A 22,524-nucleotide genomic window follows, 5' to 3' on the forward strand; every position below is an offset into this window, starting at 1 on the left:
AGTTCCAGAAGCTGGCATTATTTCCATTAAACAAATAAACAAGATAGTAAGTTATATCATTCCTCAATGTTTATTCTCCCAGCAGCAGCATTCAGGACTTTATTTCTGCTGTTCTTCTGGTTATTTTAAAACAGAATAGTGGGAATGGTTATAAGAACTCTCCGTAAGGTCTGAAATTCTCCACACTCTATAAATAGGTACTTCAAAGGAAAATATTGTGTCGTTTTATATTTTGTAGCAGCGTGAATATGAAATGCTCTTCCATTTTAGTGCAGTATTGAGAATCTTAATCTATCAACATTAAGAAGCACCACTGTACATGATAAAGATTAGGAGAAAATAATTTAGTCCAACTAAAATACTTAAGCCAAGGTAAATTTTATGCATTTTGTAGATGCTAATAATTTCTGTACGGGTGCTGTATTTTGACAATTCTAGTTAATCCAAAATTAAAATTAGTATAATTTTACAGGTAATGGGTTATCAACAATAAATTCAACTATCAAGGTCCTTCCTTCCTTCCTTCCTTCCTTCCTTCCTTCCTTCCTTCCTTCCTTCCTTCCTTCCTTCCTTCCTTCCTCAGACAGACAGTCATACCCAAAACAACTCTCAGCCACTTATTATCCTAGGGCAGGGGTAGGCAACCTTGGCTCTTTTATGACTCGTGGACTTCAACTCCCAGAATTCCTGAGCCAGCATGACTCAGCTTGGAAACCTCTCCCTTTTCCCTCAACATGGCTGACTCAGGAATTCTGGGAGTTGAAGTCCACGAGTCATAAAAGAGCCAAAGTTGCCTACCCCTGTCCTAGGGTCATCTGCACAGGGGGTTATGGAGTGCTTCAACACAATGTATCATTTTATCTGTTGTTTCTCTTGAATTCATACACACTAATGCAGATATGTAGATTATGTTTTCCCATTGGCTTCATATGCAAGTTACTTTCCCATACTCTAACAATGATCTGCAGAAACCATAAACTTCAAACATTTCATGTCCAGCTTTTCTTGTGGGCCAACTTTTAGGTGGACATAGGAGTTGTCCCTACATTTTCTAAGAAATACAAAGAAGAAACATGAAAACTGCACTACTGTTCTTATTATTAGCAAATAAGCTGGAAAACCATAGCACTCTGTGTTTTTTCACCTTTATTCTTTTCTTTTTATCTAGGAATGAAATTAACAGCAATTACAGTGTGCGAAGCAGACATTCTTAGCACCTATATCCTGCTCCAGACAAAACTTGCCAATGCAAAGAGATTTGGTATGCTGGTGTGAATCTTTGATTCACTGTTGGGTTTAACTAGAACACTTTGTATATCATGCTTAATTCTTTATATCAAAGTTCTAATCATCTTTACCTCTGAAGTGCAATGCTGCAAAAAAATGAAATAAGTGATAATTTGAAAATATTAGAATTAGTTTTATTTGTTGGACTTTTTGAGAGTTTTGAAATGCCTAGTATATGATATATGAAATAAAAACAACTCTAAAGACTAAGTTTTGTATGGTAAGTTTCTCACATTCCTTGTTTTTTCTTCTTCCTGGGTGAAATGTTTGTGTGTGTGTGTGTGTGTGAGAGAGAGAGAGAGAGAGAGAGACAGAGAGAGAGAACTTTTATAAGCAGTTACCTATATACCAAAGATGGTATATCAAACAATTGGATTCAGTTGTATCTGTCCACTGATTAAAGTTAAGAACATAACATGAAAACATGAGCAACACCCGCTTGATCAAACCCTTGGCTCTTCTAGTCCAGCATTCTGTTCTCATAGTGAGCAACTTATTGCATAAGGAAGCCTACTGGTCTCCCAGCAGATGGTCTTTAAAGGCAGCTACACATCAAATCTAATAGCCACTGGTCCCTATGATTTACATGAATTAGTCCAAACCGTTTTTAAGGGCAGAGAGCCAGTGGAAGCTTACATGAGCAAAAATATTCCCTGCTTCCTGCAGCCTGCTGCACCATTTTTCCTGTAGTTCCAAAAGATCCTTCCATCTTCAGACAGAGATTTAAGACGGGGCATTATGTTTATATATCTCTGTGAATACAACAAAAATGACTACCAAACCTTTGATGTGCCAGCCATACACCATGCCAAAACTTCCAGAAGACCTCATCGTTTTAGTATGCCTGTTGATTGTTAATGACACTGGAAAATTTGGCCACAGTTTTTATCCTGAACATTTCATAATCTGGCTTCCTCTGTGTGAAATTCTGGCTCTGTATGTAGAAGAAATTAGTATTTAGCAGAACTTACTCTAGTCTGTTGCACTTAGTACTACACTTATGCAACAGAGAAAATGGGAAGTATTTGTGAAAGTTTATGTGCTTGCTTTCATATGTCATGATCTTGTCTTTTATTTTCATTCAAGCTATACTGTATTTGCACTATATTGGGGAGAAGAGTGGCAGGAAACATAGGATAGCCATGCAGATTCAATTTTTTTCTCCATACGTGTGTGTGCATGTGTATGTATGAGTAGATAAGCATATGAGTGTACATCTACATGCACATACAGTTACATATATACATTTATGCATTGTTTGGGAGTTTGTGATACGGAAGATTTTCTTACAGATTCTGCACGTGGACATCCAAGATACATCTGGTGGGTCAATATAGAAAGAAAGTTATTTGACTTGATGCTTTCGGGCCTAAAAAAATAGGGATGTCCTTATACAGTATTCTTATGTAAAGGACAACAAGAAACAGAATTCCCAGCTATACCGCATTACAAATGTGGCTGCTTGCCATGTATATTCCTTGTGGTACCTTGTAGCTGAGGTTAGATAAACTTTCCTAATGCATCGAAGTGTAGGAACTGAATGTTTTTTGGGAACTAAACCATGGATACTTGTGTTTCTTTGCTTTGTTTTCTATTGGTAAGAGTCATACGTGTTCAGCAAGATAAAATGCAAGAAAATATCCTTGCTATTTCTATACAATTCTAAAGAGAGTTTATTTCCAGAATATTGCTGCTCTTCCTTAGTCCACTCCTCTCACTCAATCACTTCTCAACTTTCTACCAACTGTATTTCCAAAGTGCTGTAATATGAGGTACCATTTAGCCAACAGGCAAGCCTTCAAATGTATGTATGTATGTATGTATGTATGTATGTATGTATGTATGTATGTATTTAGTGAAAAACATAATGGACAAGAATCCTAATAAGATTACAAGTGACAGTGGTTACCCTGAGGTGGAAACAACATAGCAATGAGGTTGAGATTCAGAAGGGCAGCAAAATGCAAGCAATTTTAAAAACTGTTTGTCTGTGATCAGAGTAATTTATTTTAACACTGAGCCCTGACGTCTTAATTATGATAAATCAGCCATATAAATCACGATGTCAGAGCTCAAAAAAATATGCCAACATCACACACTTTTCTTCCTGATCTGCATCTTGTTTGGATTTATTGTAGACAAGTTTGTTTTTGCAGGCATGTTTCTGTGCTTATAAAAATTAAGCAAACCACAAATGAACAGAAAAACTTACTCACTCTTGCGAAGTGAAATAAAAATGAAAATGACAGGTGGCTTAAGCGCTAAAACTGCTACAGACGGTTATGTGTCTCAGAGAATCAATGTGCTACAATATCAGCTAATAGCAGCATAGTTTTTATTCATTCTTTGTCATCCAAAGAAATACCATCCAGGCTGCATGATTAAAAAGAGAGGGAGCACGACAGCCCTAAATTAATTTAAATAGTATATGTTAGTCTAGCATATGCATACTGACTGGGAAAAAATCCACTTGTAGTCTGGTGCAATATGACCACAATTGAGCCCAAAATTTCTGTTGCTAAGCAAGACATTTGTTAAGTGAATGTTGCCCCTTTTTATGACCTTTCTTGCCACAGTTGTTAAGTGAATCATTGCAGTTGTTAAGTTAGTATCATGGCTGTTAAGTGAATCTGGCTTCCCTATTATCTTCGCTTGTCAGAAGGTTGCAAAAGATGATCACATGACTTTGGGACACGGCAGCCATCATAAATATGAGTCACTTGCCCAGCATCTGAATTTTGATCACGTGACCATGGGGATCCTGCAATAGTTGTAAATGTGAAAAACAGTCATAAGTCACTTTTTTCAGCGTCTTTGTAACTTTGAACAGTCACTAAACAAACTGTTGTAAGTCAAGGAATAACAACAACAACAACAACAACAACAGTAATAATAATGTTGGAAGGTACCTTAGAGGTCATCAAGTCTAACCCCCTGCTCGGGCAGGAAACCCTATACCATTTCAGACAAATGGCTGTCCAGTCTCTTCTTAAAAACTTCCAATGTTGGAGCATTCACAGCTTCTGGAGGCAGGTTGTTCCACTGATTAATTGTTCTCACTACCTACACTATGTATAGTTCTGTTCTCTGAAGAAAAGGGCAATCAAAATGAGAAAGGTTTTCCAGTCAGGAAAGGCTATAGCATAACAGACATGACATAATAAGTGGTAATTGAATATAAAAATCATACATGGCAAGGAAAATCAGATATAAAAAGCACTGATGATGTTACCTAGTAAGGGTAATGGAAGGTCTGCAAAAAAACAAACAGGCTCAGAGAGCACCAAAGACTCCTCAGATGTAAAAAAAAAATTTCTTCCTCTCAGACACAATGAGATTTGGGACCAGTCACTAAAGCTGACAGTAAAAAGATTCAGGATTGCTAAAAGGAAGTTTGCTTTTTTTTATATTCAATATAGTAACAATAGTTGTGCTGCTGAAACTATGGCCATGAGATGTGGAGATGGCCATTAAAAAAAACAACTAGTCAAATTCTAGGATAATTCTGACAGTGGCAACCCATCTTACTATATGTACACTGTATCCAGAATCAATATGCCAGAGCTTATAAGAAGACTGTTACCCTCTTATTATATGAGTGTTCACAAAGCATCTATATAGTGTCTGGGTGACACAGAGTGGTGGTTAGGGAATTCTGGGAGTTGAAGTCCATATAGCTTAAAGTTACCGAGATTAACAAACACTGCTGTACAGTATGGCAAACTTAAGGGTTTTGTTCTTGGGTGTGTTTTTTTTAAGGTTGGTTCATATTCTTTGAAGAAAATGATATAATGATTTTGGCTGCTTTCCCTCAGAAACATCAAACGGAAGCAGAATATCTACTTAAGTTTTGCCAAAATAAAAGAAGAGATTTGTGTATGCATACAACATCAAATAGATACTAAATACTGTGGGCTGCCTGGGGAATTCTGGGAACTAAAGCCCACACATTGTAAAGTTGCCAAGATTTAGAAACCCTCCTATAATAAATGTAGAAATGTAATTCATGTTATCAAATAATCTGTGCTGTTCCACAGTCTACAGCAGAGGTCCCTAATCTTTTGGCCACCGAGGACCAGTTATGTGGAGAGAGGTTTTTCCGCAGACCGGAGGGGGCATGGTTTTGGGTGCTGCCTGCATCCCGTGGATGGGGCTTTGCTTGTTTGTGCAGCCCGGTTGTTGGCATGCCGCAGCCTGGTACTGGTCTACGGACCGGGGGTTGGGGACCCCTGGTCTACAGTGTATGGACCATACCCACTAACTACAGGTTGTCCTCGTCTTATGACCACAACTGAACCCAAAATTTCTGTTGCTAAGCAAGACAGTTGTTAAATGAGTTTTGCCCCACTTTGCAATCTTTCTGTCACAGTCGTTAAATGTATCACTGCAATTAAGTTAGTAACACAGTTGTTAAGTGAATCTGGCTTCCTCATTGCTTGTCAGAGAGTCGCAAAAGACGATCACATGACTCTGGGACACTGTGACTGTCATAAATGCATTCCAGTTGCCAAGCGTCCAAATTTTAATCACATGACCATGGGAATGCTGCAATGGTTGTAAGTGGTGAAAAACAGTCATAAGCCACTTTTATCAATGCCATTGTAACTTTGAACGGTCACTAAATGAATGGTTGTAAGTCAAGGAATACTTGTATTTTGGGGGTGGGGTCAGGGTCATTCTACCCAAAGTGAGCTGTAGTTTCTCTAGTCAAAAAGGCAAAGAAGAAATGTTGCTTCCAGCTTATCACAGCAATCACACTGGTACTGAATATCCAGTTTGGCCACGGCATAGGTCAGTGCTTGCTGGGTCTTGTGAACTCACTTTCTCCATCTTTACAAAACATAAGAGAGACATGAAGATGAGCTTCCTGTCTGCTACACGTGGGAATCTTCAGGGGAGAAACAATTGGGAGAAGCAAGTATCTAAGGCTAACCACAATAAATCTAGATTTGGGTGGCTGAGATGAAATGCTGCTTCCAGTCAAGGATCTTTATAATTAGAACAGTATTTTATTTTCAAAAACTGCTTTAATGCTCCAGGCAAGGGTGTTTCCTACTTATAACTGTATTTATTTCCAAGGTTTGCTTCAAAGCTGAAATTAAACTCTTTTCTTATTCAAAATAGTGTTTTATTTTATAAATCTGCCTCAGGCCAGGGTATTTCCTGTACAGAATGGTAATTTATTATTATTATTATTTAAATTGCTGTGGGGTTGAAATAAAGCACTTCTCCTTTTAAAAACAATACTTGACGGTATTTCAAAATCTTATTGCTGCGTTATGCTTATCCAGAAATCCAAGCAAAAACATTATGAAATTACATTCTCTCTCTTAAAAAAAAAAAAATCTATAAAGGGTATTTAAAAAGCTGTTTGTAACAGGAAACTCACAACCTTTTTTGTAAAATGTACTTCAGACATTTTAGTATATTATAATAAATTCATGATGTAAAGGGATATATGTGGAGCATAGAACAAATGCAAAAAAATCAGATGAACTTAAAATTCTCCCAGTACTGTGGAATGATTGGTTCAATCCACATAATAGAGTGACAAAAAAAGTAAGAAACTTAACCTCAGGGAATAAAGTTTCTGAAAATCAGAAGACAGGATCTCTCACTCATTATTTGGAAGCATTTTTGGGGAAAGACTACTCTCACAAGGGGAAGGACTGCATTAGCTCAGTTACTAATGTTTTATTTGGATCTGTCCTTTGAGGGTTTGAGAAGAAGGCAGAATACATGCTGGGGAAGGAGGGGAAAGCCAATAAATAAAAATTAATCTACTTCTGACCATGAAAAGTTGGTCCATAACTGATCAAATTGAGATCCTTACTATTTCTTCTTCCAGTTCTTTAACATAGATTTATGCATGGTGCCTTAAAATATAAGAATGTTTTCATATAGAGGACATATACGGCTACATAAGGCTGGAACCTGTAGTGAGATATCAATGATGTGATATTATAATCCAGCTTTGGCATACTGAGGTCTAAGATTTTAGGTATAGAATGAAATAGAAATACATTCTTCTGATTATATAAAGCCCCTAATGAACAGATTAGATGAAGTGCCCCATTTTCCCCTCTAAAAACCTTAGGCAGTGCTCTGTCTTCCAATTTTCCCTCCAATTTTTTTCCTATAAAATGGGTTAGGCTTGGAATGAGGGAATGACTCAAAGTCACCTAGCAAGGTTCCATGGTAGAGACATGGGCAGTTGCTTGGGAAGGCAAAGGGGACAAGTGTTGATACATTCAAGATGGCATCATGCAAAATGGTAACTTATGTACTTACATGAGACATTGCTGTACAGGTATAAATGGCAGCATTTCTTGATTAAAACACAACATGCATACGGTCATTTTGGTGTAAGGGTAGACTTGATCTTGGATCTTGCTAGTCCTGGTGAAACATCTTAAATATTATATTACACTGACTGTTAGCCTAAAACCTAATATAAGCAAGGAGTTTGATACCTTGAAACATTTATTAATAAATGTATTTTTAAAGTGTTCGGATAAATAACAGTGTTTAACCCTGAACCAAAATGTTTATTAAAATGGTATCAGGAATTCTTTCCCTGAGAGGGCATTACAAAATTGGAGCACTCTTATTGACGCAGCTCACTTTTTTTCTCTTAAAGAGGAATACAGAGTGTTTGCCTCTGGCAAACTTTATGCACAAAGAGGTTGATATGGGAGAGATATTCCTTCCAATTTTCAACCCACCCACCTTACCCACTCTGGCAGCCATGAAGGTAAACCTGCATTTTGCAGGTTCTTGCTTTTATTTTTCTGTGATGTGGCTATATTGGAAACTATATTGGAATATATTTTATACCTGTGGTATACTGGCCCTTCATTCTCTAGCACAGGGATCTTCAAACTTGGCCCTTTTTATGATTTGTGGACTTCAACTCCCAGAATTCCTCAGCCAGCATGCCTGGCTGAGGAATTCTGGGAGTTGAAGTCCACAAATCATAAAAGGGCCAAGTTTGAAGACCCCTGCTCTAGCAGGTATGGCCAAAGAGGCTTTACAACCTATCAAAAGGATGAAAAAATAGCCCTGGGACTACAAAACACTTATCTGTGGTTTAGATGGTTCTTTTAAACGCTCAATTCTGGATTCAGAATTTGAATTCATTTTTAAAGGCAGCCCACGTATCAAGTAATATGGAATCTAGATATTACAGCATAGGGATCAGTGTAGCCAGCTTATCTCTCTCTATCCAGGAAGTCTGATTAACTAGATAAAGCAAATCAAAACTGCTCTGAGTCACTGAAGCCAATGTTAGATTTTAAACATGCCCTTGTTCCTTCAGGAAGAATGCAAAACCAACCAAATAGTTTATAAATAAGACACATCATAATAGATATTTCTTATTTATTCCACCCTGGAAAAAAAATACTGTAAGTTAGTTTCGAGGCATGCTGCAGTATTGTACTTGAAATCCCATGATAATGGTATTAGCTTCATAGATAATATCCTGGAGCATATGAGAAATAAGATAGACCTCACTGAAATGGAATACTAGTTGGAAGGGTTGAAGTCAGTGAGACAGAGAAAGGCATTTTGCAAACCAAAAACAGATAGCAGAAAACTTTGTCACTGGGATATAAGTATAGTAGTCACATGGCTATTAATTATTATTATTATTATTATTATTATTATTATTATTATTATTATTATTATTATTATTACTATTGACTTGAAAAAGCAGGAGGAACAACCTCCTTTCACACTAGAGTCTATTATAGATGAAGGGCAGAATTCATTCCTAGATGTTGTTAGGTGCAATATTTTTTTTAAAAGATGGCTTCCTCATTTTCTGCAGGAAATCTACTTACCTAATTAGATAACAATTTATCTAATTGTTAGATAATGTGGAACAGGGGGAAAGGTCTAATGATTGTACCTGATAGAAACCTACTAAGTCACAAGTTGTTGTTCTTGTTAGGATGAAGGAATCCTTGGTTATCAAAGCAGTATAAAAAGCTTTGAAGCCTTCCTCTTCCTCCTGTCCAATTAACCTTTTCACCCCTGTCAAATTAATATTTTGATATGGCTACCTGTAAGCCCTTGATAGTTCCCAGCTATCCTATGGTTTTCAAAATTCTTCTTGAAATCATAACCTGTAACTGTACTCTGAAATCCATTATGCTTTTTAAATTCTATTTCCATCTTCTCTTAAGGTCTTGCTAAGGCTTCTGCATATAACTTCCCACGCTTACCTCTGGGTCCCAAATTTCTCATCACCAGACATTAGTCACACTCATACCGAAAGTCTCAAATCTTACTTAAACAATAAGTTACAGAAAGCTTTGGCATGACTCACAATATCAGGAGTTTCTTCTGAAAGCAGAACTTAATACTTTAAGATTAATTTTCATGCCCGATAGTTCACACAGTCTCCAAACAAAAGAGAGGTTGTCATCAATATTCTGTGGAAATGATGGGCTTCCCAGTTCTTGATAGTCAAAACCAGGAAGTTTATGCATTTAAGTTTAATGAATAGAGATGACCTTTTCCCCATTGAAAAGTAATGTACTGAGAATATAAATATATATTATATGAAAATATAAATGTTTCCACTTAAATTTAAGTATAAGGATCCATTAATATATGCATAGTAAAGTAAAAGAATAACATTTCTGGAAAATTATAATATGAGAAATGGAGGAAGATAAAAAAGAAAAAAGAAAAAGAAAAATGCTTTAAACAAAATCAACGTATTTCCTTAGCACTTTTTTTTGACTGAAAGATATTTCCTACTCTGGAAATATCAAATATGAAGAGTATGATTGTTTATTAAAAGGTCATTATGTTCTGTATATTATATTTAAATATGGTTGATTCATACACAAAAGTATTGAAAAACATTTCCATAGAATATCAGAATAAGTCTTAAATACAACATATGGGTTTAATATGAATTAAATATATCAGATCATCTGTCAGTGATATATTGAATTTAGAACTCACATGATTCTATATAATTTTTTTTTTTTAAAAACCTTTGCGCTATTTGTCCATTTGTGGCTCTCAAAAAGAGACTGACAGGGCCAGGGGAAGTTTCTTAGATGTTCTCTATTGTCTTATGAAAATAGGAAAATCATTTTTTTTCTTTTTAGCTTAATCTCCACAGAGATAAAGGAATACTGTCCATCCCACTGTAAGAATAAGAATAAGCATACTTAGGGATGTACAGTTGATAATACTTGGAATAAGAATAGAAGAATAAAATAAGAATAGAATAACAGAGTTGGAAGCGACATTGTAGGTCATCTGATCAAACTCCCTGCTCAAGAAAGAGACCCTACACGATTTCTGACAAATGGCAGTCCAGTCTCTTCTTGAAAGCTTCCAGTGATGAAGCTCCCACAACTTCTGAAGTATGAGCAGGCAGTGATCACAGTGCAAGTGGCTAGATTCTGTGCAGCAGCATTGGGGATTCGCCAGAAACATAAATAAACATTTTAGATCTTTTTAATAATCTTTTATAATTAATTTTATTACGTGTTTTTATCCAGCATTAGACTATACTCAGTGTGTTTTTATTGTCGGGTCAGTATGATTCAGTTTTTCTGAAGGTAGCTAGTTTTCGTTATACTGTCTGTAAAACTTGGCAGACCTTGGTCACCCATTGATTACATCATTAATTGTAATATGTTGCTATGTCTTCTTGTGTTGGTTCTGTTTAGTTTTGTTTTATCTGAATGTTTAATTTATGTGTTGGCCTTTGGCTGTAATAATAAATTGTTTGATTGATTGATTGATTCTGAAGGCCATTTTTCCATTGGTTGATTGATCTCACTATCAGAAAATTTCTCCTTATTTCTAGGTTGAATCTCTCCTTGATCATTTTCCATCCATTATTCCTTGTCTGGCCTCAGGGGCTTTGGAAAATAAGTTGACCTCCCCTCTCTCTGTGACAACCTCTCAAATATTGGAACACTGATATCATGTCTCCCCTGGTCCTTCTCTTCACTAGATTAGCCATGCCCAGTTCCTGTAACTGTTCTTCATATGTTTTAGCTTTCAGTCCCCTAATCATCTTTGTTGCCCTTCTCTGCGCTTTTTTTTAGACTCTCAACATCTTTGTTATAGTGTGGAGACCAAAACTGGATGCAGTATTCTAGGTGTGATATTACTAAGTTCTGGGAAATAGCATCATTAAATAATAAATAAAATAAATTTTAGAAAGTTGAAGGTACCATCAATGTTGTGTTTCAATTCATTCCCTTTGGAAAATAGCTTTTGTAGTCTTTCAAATTGTTTTAAAATCCTAGCAACTTGGTTACCTAGAGCAGGGCTTTTCAACCAGTGGTACCGGTACCACCTGTGCTACATTGGCACCTGGCAGGTGGTACGCGACCATCCTAGAAAAGTGGTAGTGGGGGAGGAGAATTAGCTGAACCGGTGGCAGCACCGCACAAGCCTGAGCGAGAGATGGCTGGAGCTGCAGGGCTGTCAGGGCTCAGCGGAAGCGCCAGCATCAGCGCCAGGCACCAGCTGGAGCTCTGCGCTGATCTTGGTGCTTCTGGTGAGCCTTGAAGAAGCACCAATCAGTTGGAAAGCAGCACTGATCCTGGTGCTTCTGCTGAGCCCAGAAGAAGCGCAGATCAGCTGGAACGTTGCAGCATCTCCAGGGTCTTGTGATTTACATTCAGATGCTTGGCAACTGATTCATATTTGTGACAGTCGGTATCCCAGGGTCATGTGAAATGACCAAAACCTGCTGCAACCACCCAGCAGACGGGGGGAATAAAAACCAAATACCCCCCACCCCCGCTGCCAATCCTCAACAGAAATGCTCACAACAGTGAAAACCTCGGACAGAAGGAAGAGCGCCGCTGGGTGGGCAGGCAGGTGTCTTGCTCGGCTGTGGCTTGGGGGGCACTTTTTTCAGTGCCATTGTAACTTCGAACAGTCACTAAGCGAACTGTTGTAAGTCGAGGACTACCTGTACTTTATCACTTTTTTCCTCTCTTTTTTTTTGGTCATCAAGTTTTTGACACCTTGCTAGGCGACTGGTGGTACTCGGATATTGCCATATCTTAAAAGTGGTACAACGGGTGAAAAGGTTGAAAAGCCCTGCTCTAGAGTTCATAATGGGACAAAGTAAATGAATGTGAATGCCAGAACAATTAAGTTTTCCTATCAGATCATTGTTATACTTTTAAAAAACATATGGCTTTTCTTTTCCATAGTTAATCATGTTACCCAGATTTTATTCACATTTTATTCTTACAAAATCTGGTTTGAGAAGTCAAATAATTTATGTCATGTTAAGGATTCCCTCATTCCTTTCATATGCCAAATCAGGTGAGCATCTTTCATGTCATAAGGCAATATAGTACTTTGTCTCTAACAAGTACAAACTTGTAAAACCAGAATGAACTTCACAAAGAGAAAGCAAGAGGAGCATTGCAAGTCCAGTATTGAGTTGCCTGCAGCAAATTGCAGAAACAGAAAGGAATTTACCTTCACTGTCGTGTGAGTAGATTTCCATTGGTGCAATAAAAATATTCTTTACTTTTCTTTTAAGTCTATCCCTCTAATCTGCTCAGGAGGGTTTCCCAATGAGGAAGGAACATTCAGGACAATTTACCAATTCTGCCCATTCTACTGGCAGACAGTCTCAACAGGACACAATTTAGGGAACTGAATAGATTGAGATATAGAACAATGCCGGCTGGCGACCCCCAGGGGGAGAGCCTTCTCTGTGGCAGCTCCTGCCCTCTGGAATGACCTACCCCCCGACCTACGTACAGTTGCGGACCTGCGCCTTTTTCGCCGAGCCCTGAAGGCCCATCTATTCCGTGCGGCCGGCCTGGCGTAGTTTGATTACGTTTTAGTGGGGGTTTTGTATGGGGTATTTTTAGAGCAGGCCTGTTATTTAATTTGATTTTAGAACAGAAACTTGCATATATTTATCGTGGTTTTTATTATCGCCTGTTCACCGCCCTGAGTCCCGTAAGGGAGATAGGGCGGTATATAAATTCAATAAATAATAATAATAATAATAATAGACTGATACCGGAGGTACTGTACACAGAGAAAGAATGCAGAGTCAGACATACAGGCATGTATGTGAGAAAAAATGTTGATATATTTTCAGACCTGAGCACTTTTCAATAGCACAGCTAAAAAACAATGTCAGCCTAGACTACTGTTGTGTATATAAACTATTTAATAAAAAGTGAATTCTCCAAGAAGTCACAGGACTAGGATCCTGCACAATTAGATTACAGATTTCTAAAAGCTATTTACTTGCATTGTCTCCTAGATGCTAGGCTTTCACTTAACTGAGGAACCATTGAATCACAGGCTATTTGCAGACATTTGCTTGGAATGTGTCCATAAAATGGGGTATTGTATCCTTTTATAATTTCATAACACATTTAATTGGACCTGATCTATTAAAAACAAAACACAATCCAATGCAGTATTCTCTGAAAGCAGACAGTGGAATTCACAGAAGTAACACATGTAATCTATATTTTCCTTTAATCTATATTTCTTTTCTTTCCCACAAAAAGAAAATGCAGATTTTAGTGCAGATGTTATTCACAGAGATTTTTTTGATACAGAACAAAACTATTTATGTCATTTAAATGTTAAAACCAAAATATATTACTTTAATTCATGTAAGGAAAAAGAAGGAATCTCAATCACATTGAGCAAATGATAATACTTGGATACATATGACATCATATACATGGAGTATTTGAATAAATAAGAAAAGAAGAAAATGGTAGTATTGTGAAATGCATGTGGACATAGTGATAACAAAAGTAACACATCAATGTTTATTAAGAAAAATAACATGCATTTATTATACATTACAAAAAATCATTGATGACACAAGAATGAACTTATGAGTAGATGATCCTAGAGACTGACGCATCAGAAATTATTGAGCAGCAGTAAAGGAAGGGGATTATCAAAGTGCGTCATGAAACAAGGAGGAGATGTGAGCCAATAGATTTTAAAAACTTGTTTATATCATACCTGTCAATGCTGCTAACATCGGATGTTCTTGCTTTGTCAACAGATGGAAATGTAGCCATCTTTTCTCTATCACTTTTAGAGTTTGTTGATGCTGGGAGGGGGAATGTGGATGAGAGTCCAGCTAGTCATAACAATAACTCAGCCGTGGGGAACCTAAGGTTATTAGGTCCAGAGTTGATAGAAATTTGGCGGGCAGGAGAGATGGGGAGAAAGCCCACACCTCAAATTAATTGGGGAATGTGATTTATGACAGTTAATTGGAGGAGGGAATTGTGCCAGGGGAGGGGGAATTCAGGTTTTGGCTTCAACTATGTAGTGCCGATACTTTGTTTCTCGAATAAAAGATTCTTTCAGGAAAACAATGCCTTGAAGTTCTTTTGAAGAGATTCATCTGTTGGAACCATGACAATGCCATTGTTAAGACAGTTAACAATGATTTGATGGCAACTACTTAATTTACTGCAATAAAAGCAACAAAGGATATTATGGCAATTTAAAGACATTTTTTTATTGCTTAAAGTTTTCAAGATGCTAATCACTTTCACCAGATGCATGCAGTACACAATATTTCAGAAGGAAGTATTACATATTCATTAATTTAGAATGAACAAGGGAAATATTAGCTCATAATGTAATGCAGTATAGGAACTGCAGGCAATGAAAATTGACAGTCATTAATAAATCAGTGGTTGATCATGATGAATATATTCTTAATAAGTTGTTTTAGAAGTTTTTCTTAATATTCAACCAAAATCTTTCTTTCTGACAGTTAAATCCATTTTTCCTCCCCTACATTTTGGAACAAGAGAAGAGATCCTGACATTCTTCTGTAATGTTATTTCACATACTTCTCCCTCCTACACCATTCTCCTCTTCTTCTCAAGGCTAAACATTGCCAATCATTCAATGTCTTTTCACAGGATTTAGTTTCTAGCACTCTGGTCATTCTTGTTGCTTTTTGCTCTATTACAGTGATGGCGAACCTTTTAGAGACCGAGTGCCCAAAAACTACCTCACCCCCGCACTGCACTGCCCCACCCCTGCCCACCCCCACCCACCCGGAAGGCCAGCCACCACCACCTCCACGGCAGCGCCATGGTGGCCATGCCCTCCACCCGTGCCCTGCAGCATCAACTTTTTGCGACAGGGCGCAAGGGCAGAGTCTTGTCCCCACTGCCCGGCTGCCATGTCATTGGCTGCGCTGCTCCAAGCGGGCCGTGCCTGGGGGCGACTCTCCTCCAGGGGGGCTGCTGGTGTGGAGGGGGCGGGGCTGGGGCGTCGGCACGTGTGCCCACAGAGAGGGCTCCGGGTGCCGCCTCTGGCACTTGTGCCATAGGTTCGCCAACACTGCTCTATTAGTTCAAATTTATTTGAACTCTCCTTAAAGTGTGGTGCTCCGAACCGGACTCAAGGGACCTGCTCAATACAGAATAATGCAACACTATTACTTTTCATTATTAAAAACTACTTAAAAGCTTCTCTTCAGGCAGCCAAAATTTTCATTTGCCTTTTCGCAGTCACATCACCCTTCTGATTACATTAAATCGATAATCAACTACTATTCCAAGATTTTTCTCACCAGTACTAATTTGTGGAGAATTATCCCCCATCTTACACCTATGCATTTGATTTCTGTTTTCTAAGTGAAAGATTTTGCATTTGATTCTGTGGGGTTTCATTCTGTTATTTTCAGCTCACTGTGGAAAAACATATAAAGTGAATACTGAACTATAACCGGATATGCATGAGAGTTTGTTTGATGACTCTGAGCAGAAAGAATTGTATATTGGTATTGTCTGCTATATTCTAAACTAAAGTTCAAAGCAGTTAAATATTCACAATTAATCGATTGACAAGATCTTGAGAAATTTCACACAAGACTAAATCTTGCAAAATCTGACTACAGTATCTCATGAATTCTGGGGTTTGTTAGTAGGTTATTAGACATCATCAAAAAAAGACATATAGAATATAGAACAGAGTTGGAAGGGACCTTGGAAATCTTCATCCATGTTTACTGTATTGCAGCCCACCTTCCCAAGTGAGATGCCAGAATAACTTTCTCAAGGTACATTTTGTGCACTTCGGAGAAAATTCTTCAGAAAGTCTTATAATTCCTTTTGGTATTCTTCACTATCTGTACCACCATCTGTACCTCAATACCTCTAAAATGAGGTATTGGAGCACTGTTTCAATAATCCAGCTTGTTTATGGTCATGAGTATTCCTCCTTTATCCGCTTTATCAAGAGAATATGTTGTTTTTGATATTCTAGATGGCTCAATCTTTTGCAAGCTTAAGAGGCATGAGATAATAATGCTGTTTGCTAAGTAACTGTCTGAATGTGACACAATTGTTTTGTATAAAACAGAGCAAACGCAAGTGGCAATGCCACCTGGGGGAATTTTGAACTAATTTTTATCCCATTAACAGATTTTTTTATTTTTAGTAGCTTTGTGGAAAACAAGAATCAGGAAAGACAGCTGGTTTTGAGATGAACATGTGCATTAGAATAACTCCTGGTTAGGAATAACTTAAGAAAGCAGTCAGACGGAGAAGGTGACTCTGAGAATATTTCCGAGCCCAGCAATCAGCATCACCCCACATCTTGGATATTCCCAGGGTTGAACCGAATCTGAAATCTGTATGACCCCCTTGATTGTAGTGTTACTGTACAGCAGTGGTGGTGAACCTATAGCACAGGTGCCAGAGGCGGCACGCAGAGCCCTCTCTGTGAGCACGCTTGACGTCACCCCAGTCCTAGGCCTTTAGCTGGGGTTTTATAAAACCTTTTCGCTTTAGGCCTCCGCTGCTGTGTGCAAAAAAAAAAGGTTCAATCGATCAGTCAATTTCAACTTCTCACGGAAAAAAAAGATCTTGCAAAGTTAGAATTGATTGATTGAACTTTTTAGTCCCAGCCAGTCTACCGTTACCACCGCAGCCACGCCCAGCCAATGGGCCACACCCACCCCATTGGCCACACCCAGTCAATGGGCCACACCCAGCCAATGGGCCACACCCACCCGGCACCCGATGATGCATAAGTGGATTTTGGGTTACAGTTTGGGCACTTGGTCTCTAAAAGGTTTGCCATCACTGCTGTAGAGTTTGAGAATCATGATCTGCATGCCTGAAGACAAAGCTTCCTCCTCCTTTGAATAGAGCAACACGCACTTAAACTTGAGGTGCAAATAAGCGCGCTCTCCCTATGAAAAATCTGGGGGAAAAAAACCGAACAGAAATTTAGTCGAGCTATAAATGGACAATCTCATTTCTCTGGGGGGAAAAAAAGGAAAGGATGTTCTTGCAACTGATAATGCAATGCAAAATAGTTGTGTGGGTGTGCGTTCGTTTTGCTTTTAAATAAATGAAAACTGCTCTGCCACTTTCAGTGGCTCCGATGAGGCTGAGGACATCAGCCCCCTTATGCCGGCGGAACTTGCGGTTTATTTTCCTATTTATATGGAAAGGTGAAAGCCGAGCAGGAAACGCAGTCCCAATTCGATGCAGAACACCGTTTAAATTGCAGCCAAGGCGACGCGTACTTCAACTTTCAACCTTCCGAAGCGCCTTCTGTTTCACTGGGAGTAAAAGCAAACGCAAGTGGCACGGGAGCGATGGAAACTACGTACGCATTCATTCGCCTTACTGCAACTTCGTATTGCTGCCTGCAGGAGGAAGTGGCGGAGACACGTTGGCGCCCAGGTTGAGTCCTCTTCCCTCTTTCTTATGGGCAATTCTTTTTTGGGCAACATGAAACATGGCGTCCAAACTCACTCCGGAAGTTGGGCACTGTGGGTCGGGTCTACACGCCAGTAGTCTATGCCTCCGCTCACGTTGCTTTCATCCCCCGTGGTGGAGAACACTGAGCGGCGCCGAATGCGCGCGGACCTTTTCGCGCGCCGCTTCCCCCGGCTCTACGCTTGCTGAGCGCCTGACGCGCGCGCCCTGAGCCGCAAGCGAAGCGCGCGCCCTTCGCTTTTAGCCGCCTTGGTTCCTTCGGCGCTAAAGGCCTTACTTATTTTGGAAGGAGACGCAACATGGCGCTCGTACCCGGGCAGGTGCTGCGGGTCGCCATCCTCCTCTCCTATTTTTCCATCCTGTGCAATTACAAGGCCATTGACATGCCAGCGCACCAGACCTATGGAGGCAGCTGGAAATTTCTGACGTTCATTAACCTGGTAAGTAACCTTTCCCGCCGCTGCCTTCTCTTCCTCGGGATGTGAGGATGCGTTCCCATGTCCCGGGCAAGGAGAGTGGCTGCGCTCCCCGGTCAACTTTGCTCCGGGGACGAGGCTTCCTTTGCGCGGAAGAACTGGTGACGGGCAGCGCTTAAGGGGAGGCGCTGTGAAGGAAGACCTTGTTCATTCGCACCATCGTTTTTAAAGAAGAAAGGCATCTCGGTCGCAACGGGTGTCATCTGAAGATGCCTGTTCATTAACTACGCAAATGGTCAGTGCTAGGGAAAAGAGTGAAATGTATTAGGATTATTGGCTCCTCCACATTTAGCAATAGCGATACAAGGCACTTTTCCAAAAATGACATCCGTACTGAGAAAAAGAATTATAGGTAGCTGCTGAGAGGATAGCAACCCCAATGAATGACATTATTGTACATTATATTGTTGCACAAGCAACGTGCTATTCCAAGAAGCAGTTTATCAGTTTAAAAAGGTTGGCTAGTTTCTTTTCTTTAGAATTGCCACTTAGAATTGCGACATATTTTGTGAATATACAAAACATCACTTACATTCTAACTGTGCTTGATTATTATCGGTTCACAATAATGCTAAGTCACAGTTACCAGTTCTTTAGCCGGTATTGGCTTTCTTACAGTACATATCAATTCTTGCCAAGGACCTAGGATGTCGTAATGGCTTAATATATATGTGAATCCAAGCAACTTGGCCTTTTGCACATGACAGTGGAAACTTCGTTTATTGTGAAAGTTTTCTAAGTGCTGGCCAAGAAATTTTTTTGTTAAGGCACGCAGTGTACCGATTTATTACTAGCCGAAGCTTTCTCCTAGTAGGAACACATAAAACCATTATTCCAGCAACACTAAAGTATTTGAAATAATATTATACTGCCATAGTTAGCTCTGCCCATTCTGGAGGAACTATCTGAAGTTTTAAAGAACCTTGCCTCATTTTGTAGTCTAAAGGCCTGCAACTGCATACTTATGTTGCAAAGGGATTGTTGGGTAAGTGTAGGTTGCAGATAGCTTCAGATGGGCTAATGCAAACACCTCCCAAATCCCAACTGCACGATGTGTGAAGGTGGGCATCTTGCATGCTGATTGGTTGACTCTGACTTCCTGTTTTGTGCTTTGCAGTTTGAGTGCCTCCTAGTCAGAACATTACATTTTCAGAAATAGAATTAGAATAGAATAGAGCTGGAAGGGACCTTGGAGATCTTCTAGTTCAGCCCCCCTGCTCAAGCAGGAGAACCTATATCATTTCAGACAAGTGATTGTCTAGCCCAGACATGTCAAACTCACAATGTCACGTGATGTCACGTGACGTATCGGAACGTTTTCCCCATTGTCGGCAATGGGGTGGGCGCGGTTTCCTCGTGACACCTCGTCCAGCCTGCGGGCCGGCAGTTTGACACCCCTGGTCTAGCCTCTTCTTAAAAACCTCCAGTGATGAAGCACCCACGATTTCTGAAGGCAAGCTATTCCACTGGTTAATTGTCCTCACTATTAGGAAGATTCTCCTTAATTCCAGGTTGCTTCTCTCTTTGGTCAGTTTCCAACCATTGTTTCTTGTTCTGCCCTCTGGTGCTTTGGAGAATAATTTGACCTGCTCTTCTTTGTGGCAGCCCCTCAAATACTGGAATACTGCTATCATGTCACCCCTATTTCTTCTTTTTTTTAGACTAGCCAAACCCAAGTCCTGCAGCCATTCTTCATATGTTTTAGTCTCCAGGCCTTTGATCATTTTAGTTGGTCTTCTCTGAACTTTTTCCAAAGGCTCAACATCTTTTTTGTAGTATGGTGACAGAAATTGGTTGCAGTATTCCAGGTATGGTGCTAATACTTTGTGTGATCTTGATTTGTTTATAGAACCCAGGATTGTATTAGATTTTTTGGCTGCTGCTGCACACTACTGGCTCATATTCAAGTGATCATCCACTAGGACTCCAAGGTCCCTCTCACAGTTACTGTTTTTGAGCCAGGTCTCACCTAATCTGTACTTATACCTTTGATTTTTCCTGCCTAAGTGTAAAAACTTGCTTTTCTCCACATTAAAATTCATTTTGTTGGATAGGGCCCATTGTGCTTTTTGAATCCTGAGCTTGTCTTCTGGGGTGTTGGCTATTCCTGCCAGTTTAGTGTCATCTGCAAATTAGATGAGTTATGAAGATATTAAAGAGTATTGGGCATAAGATGAAGCCTTGTGGTACCCCAGTGCCTACTTCTGTCCATGTGGATGTACTACCATTGAGGACTACTTGTTGAGTACCATTTGTCAGTCAGCTACAAATCCATCTGGTGGTAATGTTGTCTGTCCCACCTTTTTCTAGCTTACTAGGCAGCAGGTTGTGGTCTACTGTGTCAAATGCCTTACTGAAATCTAAGTATACTATGCCCATAGCATTTCGCTGGTCTACTAATTTAGTCACTTTATCAAAGAATGAAATAAGATTTGTTTGGCATGATCTGTTTTTAACAAACCTGTGCTGGCTACTGGTTATAACTTTGTTTGCTTCTAGTTGTTCGCAGATCTATTTTTTGATTATCTTTTCCAGGATCTTCGCAGGTATTGATGTTAGACTGATTGGTCTGTAGTTTCCTGGGTCAGTTTTTTTCCCTTTCTTGAAGATGGGAACCACATCAGCTTTTTTCCAATCCTCAGGTACTTCCCTGGTGCTCCAGGATTTTTGAAAGATATGATGCAATGGTTCTGAGATAACATCTGCCAGCTCCTTCAGAACTTTGGGATTTAATCCTGGAGATTTATATCCATCAAGGTTGAATAGGTGTTCTCTTACCATTTTCTTGCTTATTTTAATTTTTCTTTTTAGTTTGTCTTTTGCAATAGTTTTTTTAGTATGTTTGGCTATACTTTCTTTTTGTGTGAAGACCGATGCAAATAATGAGTTAAGCAGCTCTGTTTTCTCCCTACTGCCTGTTACTTCCTTGCCATCTTCTTTCTTTAGTGGACCTATAGTTTCCTTGACTTTTTTCTTGTTATTACTATGTTGAAAGAAACTTTTTTTTATTGTCCTTGATTTTTGTTGCAAGTCTTTATTCATTCTGAGCCTTTTCTTTCCTGACTTCATCTTTGTATGTTCTGGTTGTCCGCTGATAATCAGCCTTAGTTATGCATCTCTCTTTCCATTTTTTTACTTGTCCTTTTTGTCTTTCAGTTTATCAGAGAGATCTTGTGCAGCCATGCTGGTTTCTTCTTGAATTTCTTGTTTTTCTTTTTCAGTGGTATTGTGCTGGACTGGGCTTTTATGATAGCATTTTTCAGAGTTTCCCATGCTTCTTGAGTTGTTTTCCCCTTTAGGATTTCCATCCATGGAATCTTTCCTAGGTTCTCTCTGAGTTTGTTAAAATATAAATGGAACACCTATATAACCATCCCCAAACAACAGATCCATACTTTCCTTTATGTGTAGTGCTGGAGAATTCTGCTGGAGGGTTAAGAATTGTGAGAGGAGGAAGGTTTTGTTCAGAATTCATTTTTTGACTCAGTGTATCAGAGCAAGATAACATCTTCCAATTTAGATGGTCCATCTAAAATAGAGTGTCTTTCCCTTAAAGAAATAGTTTGATTGATCATGCTCAGAATCTTCAGTCACACCCACAAAGATCTGAGAATCAGAAATCATAACAGTGATTCATGACTCTTCTTGATAGATATAAAAGTGACAAGTATAAACCCAGTGTGACAAGTATAAACCCAGTGTGCCTCAATTTTAATCACTTCATCAATCTCCGATCTTGGGTACAGTAACACTGTACCCAATCACTTCATCAATCTCCGATCTTGGGTACAGTAACACTGAATATGGATATAAATAAAAAAGTAAAGAATTTGCTTCCTCAACCCAAAGTTCAGTATTAAAATTAAGCTCAATCTTTTGCATCACAGAGACTCAAAGTTTGGGTGGTTGATTTGCAGTGATATTTAAAAGTTTGAATTTTCAATCTGTATGCGAAAATATGACCAAAACTTGTTTTAATTGGTGTTTGAAGGCTTTTTTTTTTTTTTTTT

The 22,524-nt window shown here is 39.0% G+C and overlaps 1 protein-coding gene across 1 annotated transcript in view; it reads left to right on the forward strand.

Annotated features, from left to right (window-relative positions):
• The first annotated feature begins 18,206 nt into the window (after positions 1 to 18,206).
• Positions 18,207 to 22,524, forward strand: part of AIG1 (androgen induced 1) — a 68,391-nt gene continuing 64,073 nt past the window's right edge. The window contains exon 1 of the mRNA XM_015815305.1: positions 18,207 to 18,478. Within this exon, the coding sequence (XP_015670791.1) occupies positions 18,338 to 18,478 (141 nt within the window). The 5' untranslated portion in view covers positions 18,207 to 18,337. The remainder of the gene's footprint in view (positions 18,479 to 22,524) is intronic.

This window comes from Protobothrops mucrosquamatus, unplaced genomic scaffold, assembly GCF_001527695.2.
Source record: "Protobothrops mucrosquamatus isolate PMUCROS unplaced genomic scaffold, P.Mucros_1.0 scaffold335, whole genome shotgun sequence".
Taxonomy (NCBI): Eukaryota; Metazoa; Chordata; class Lepidosauria; order Squamata; family Viperidae; genus Protobothrops; species Protobothrops mucrosquamatus.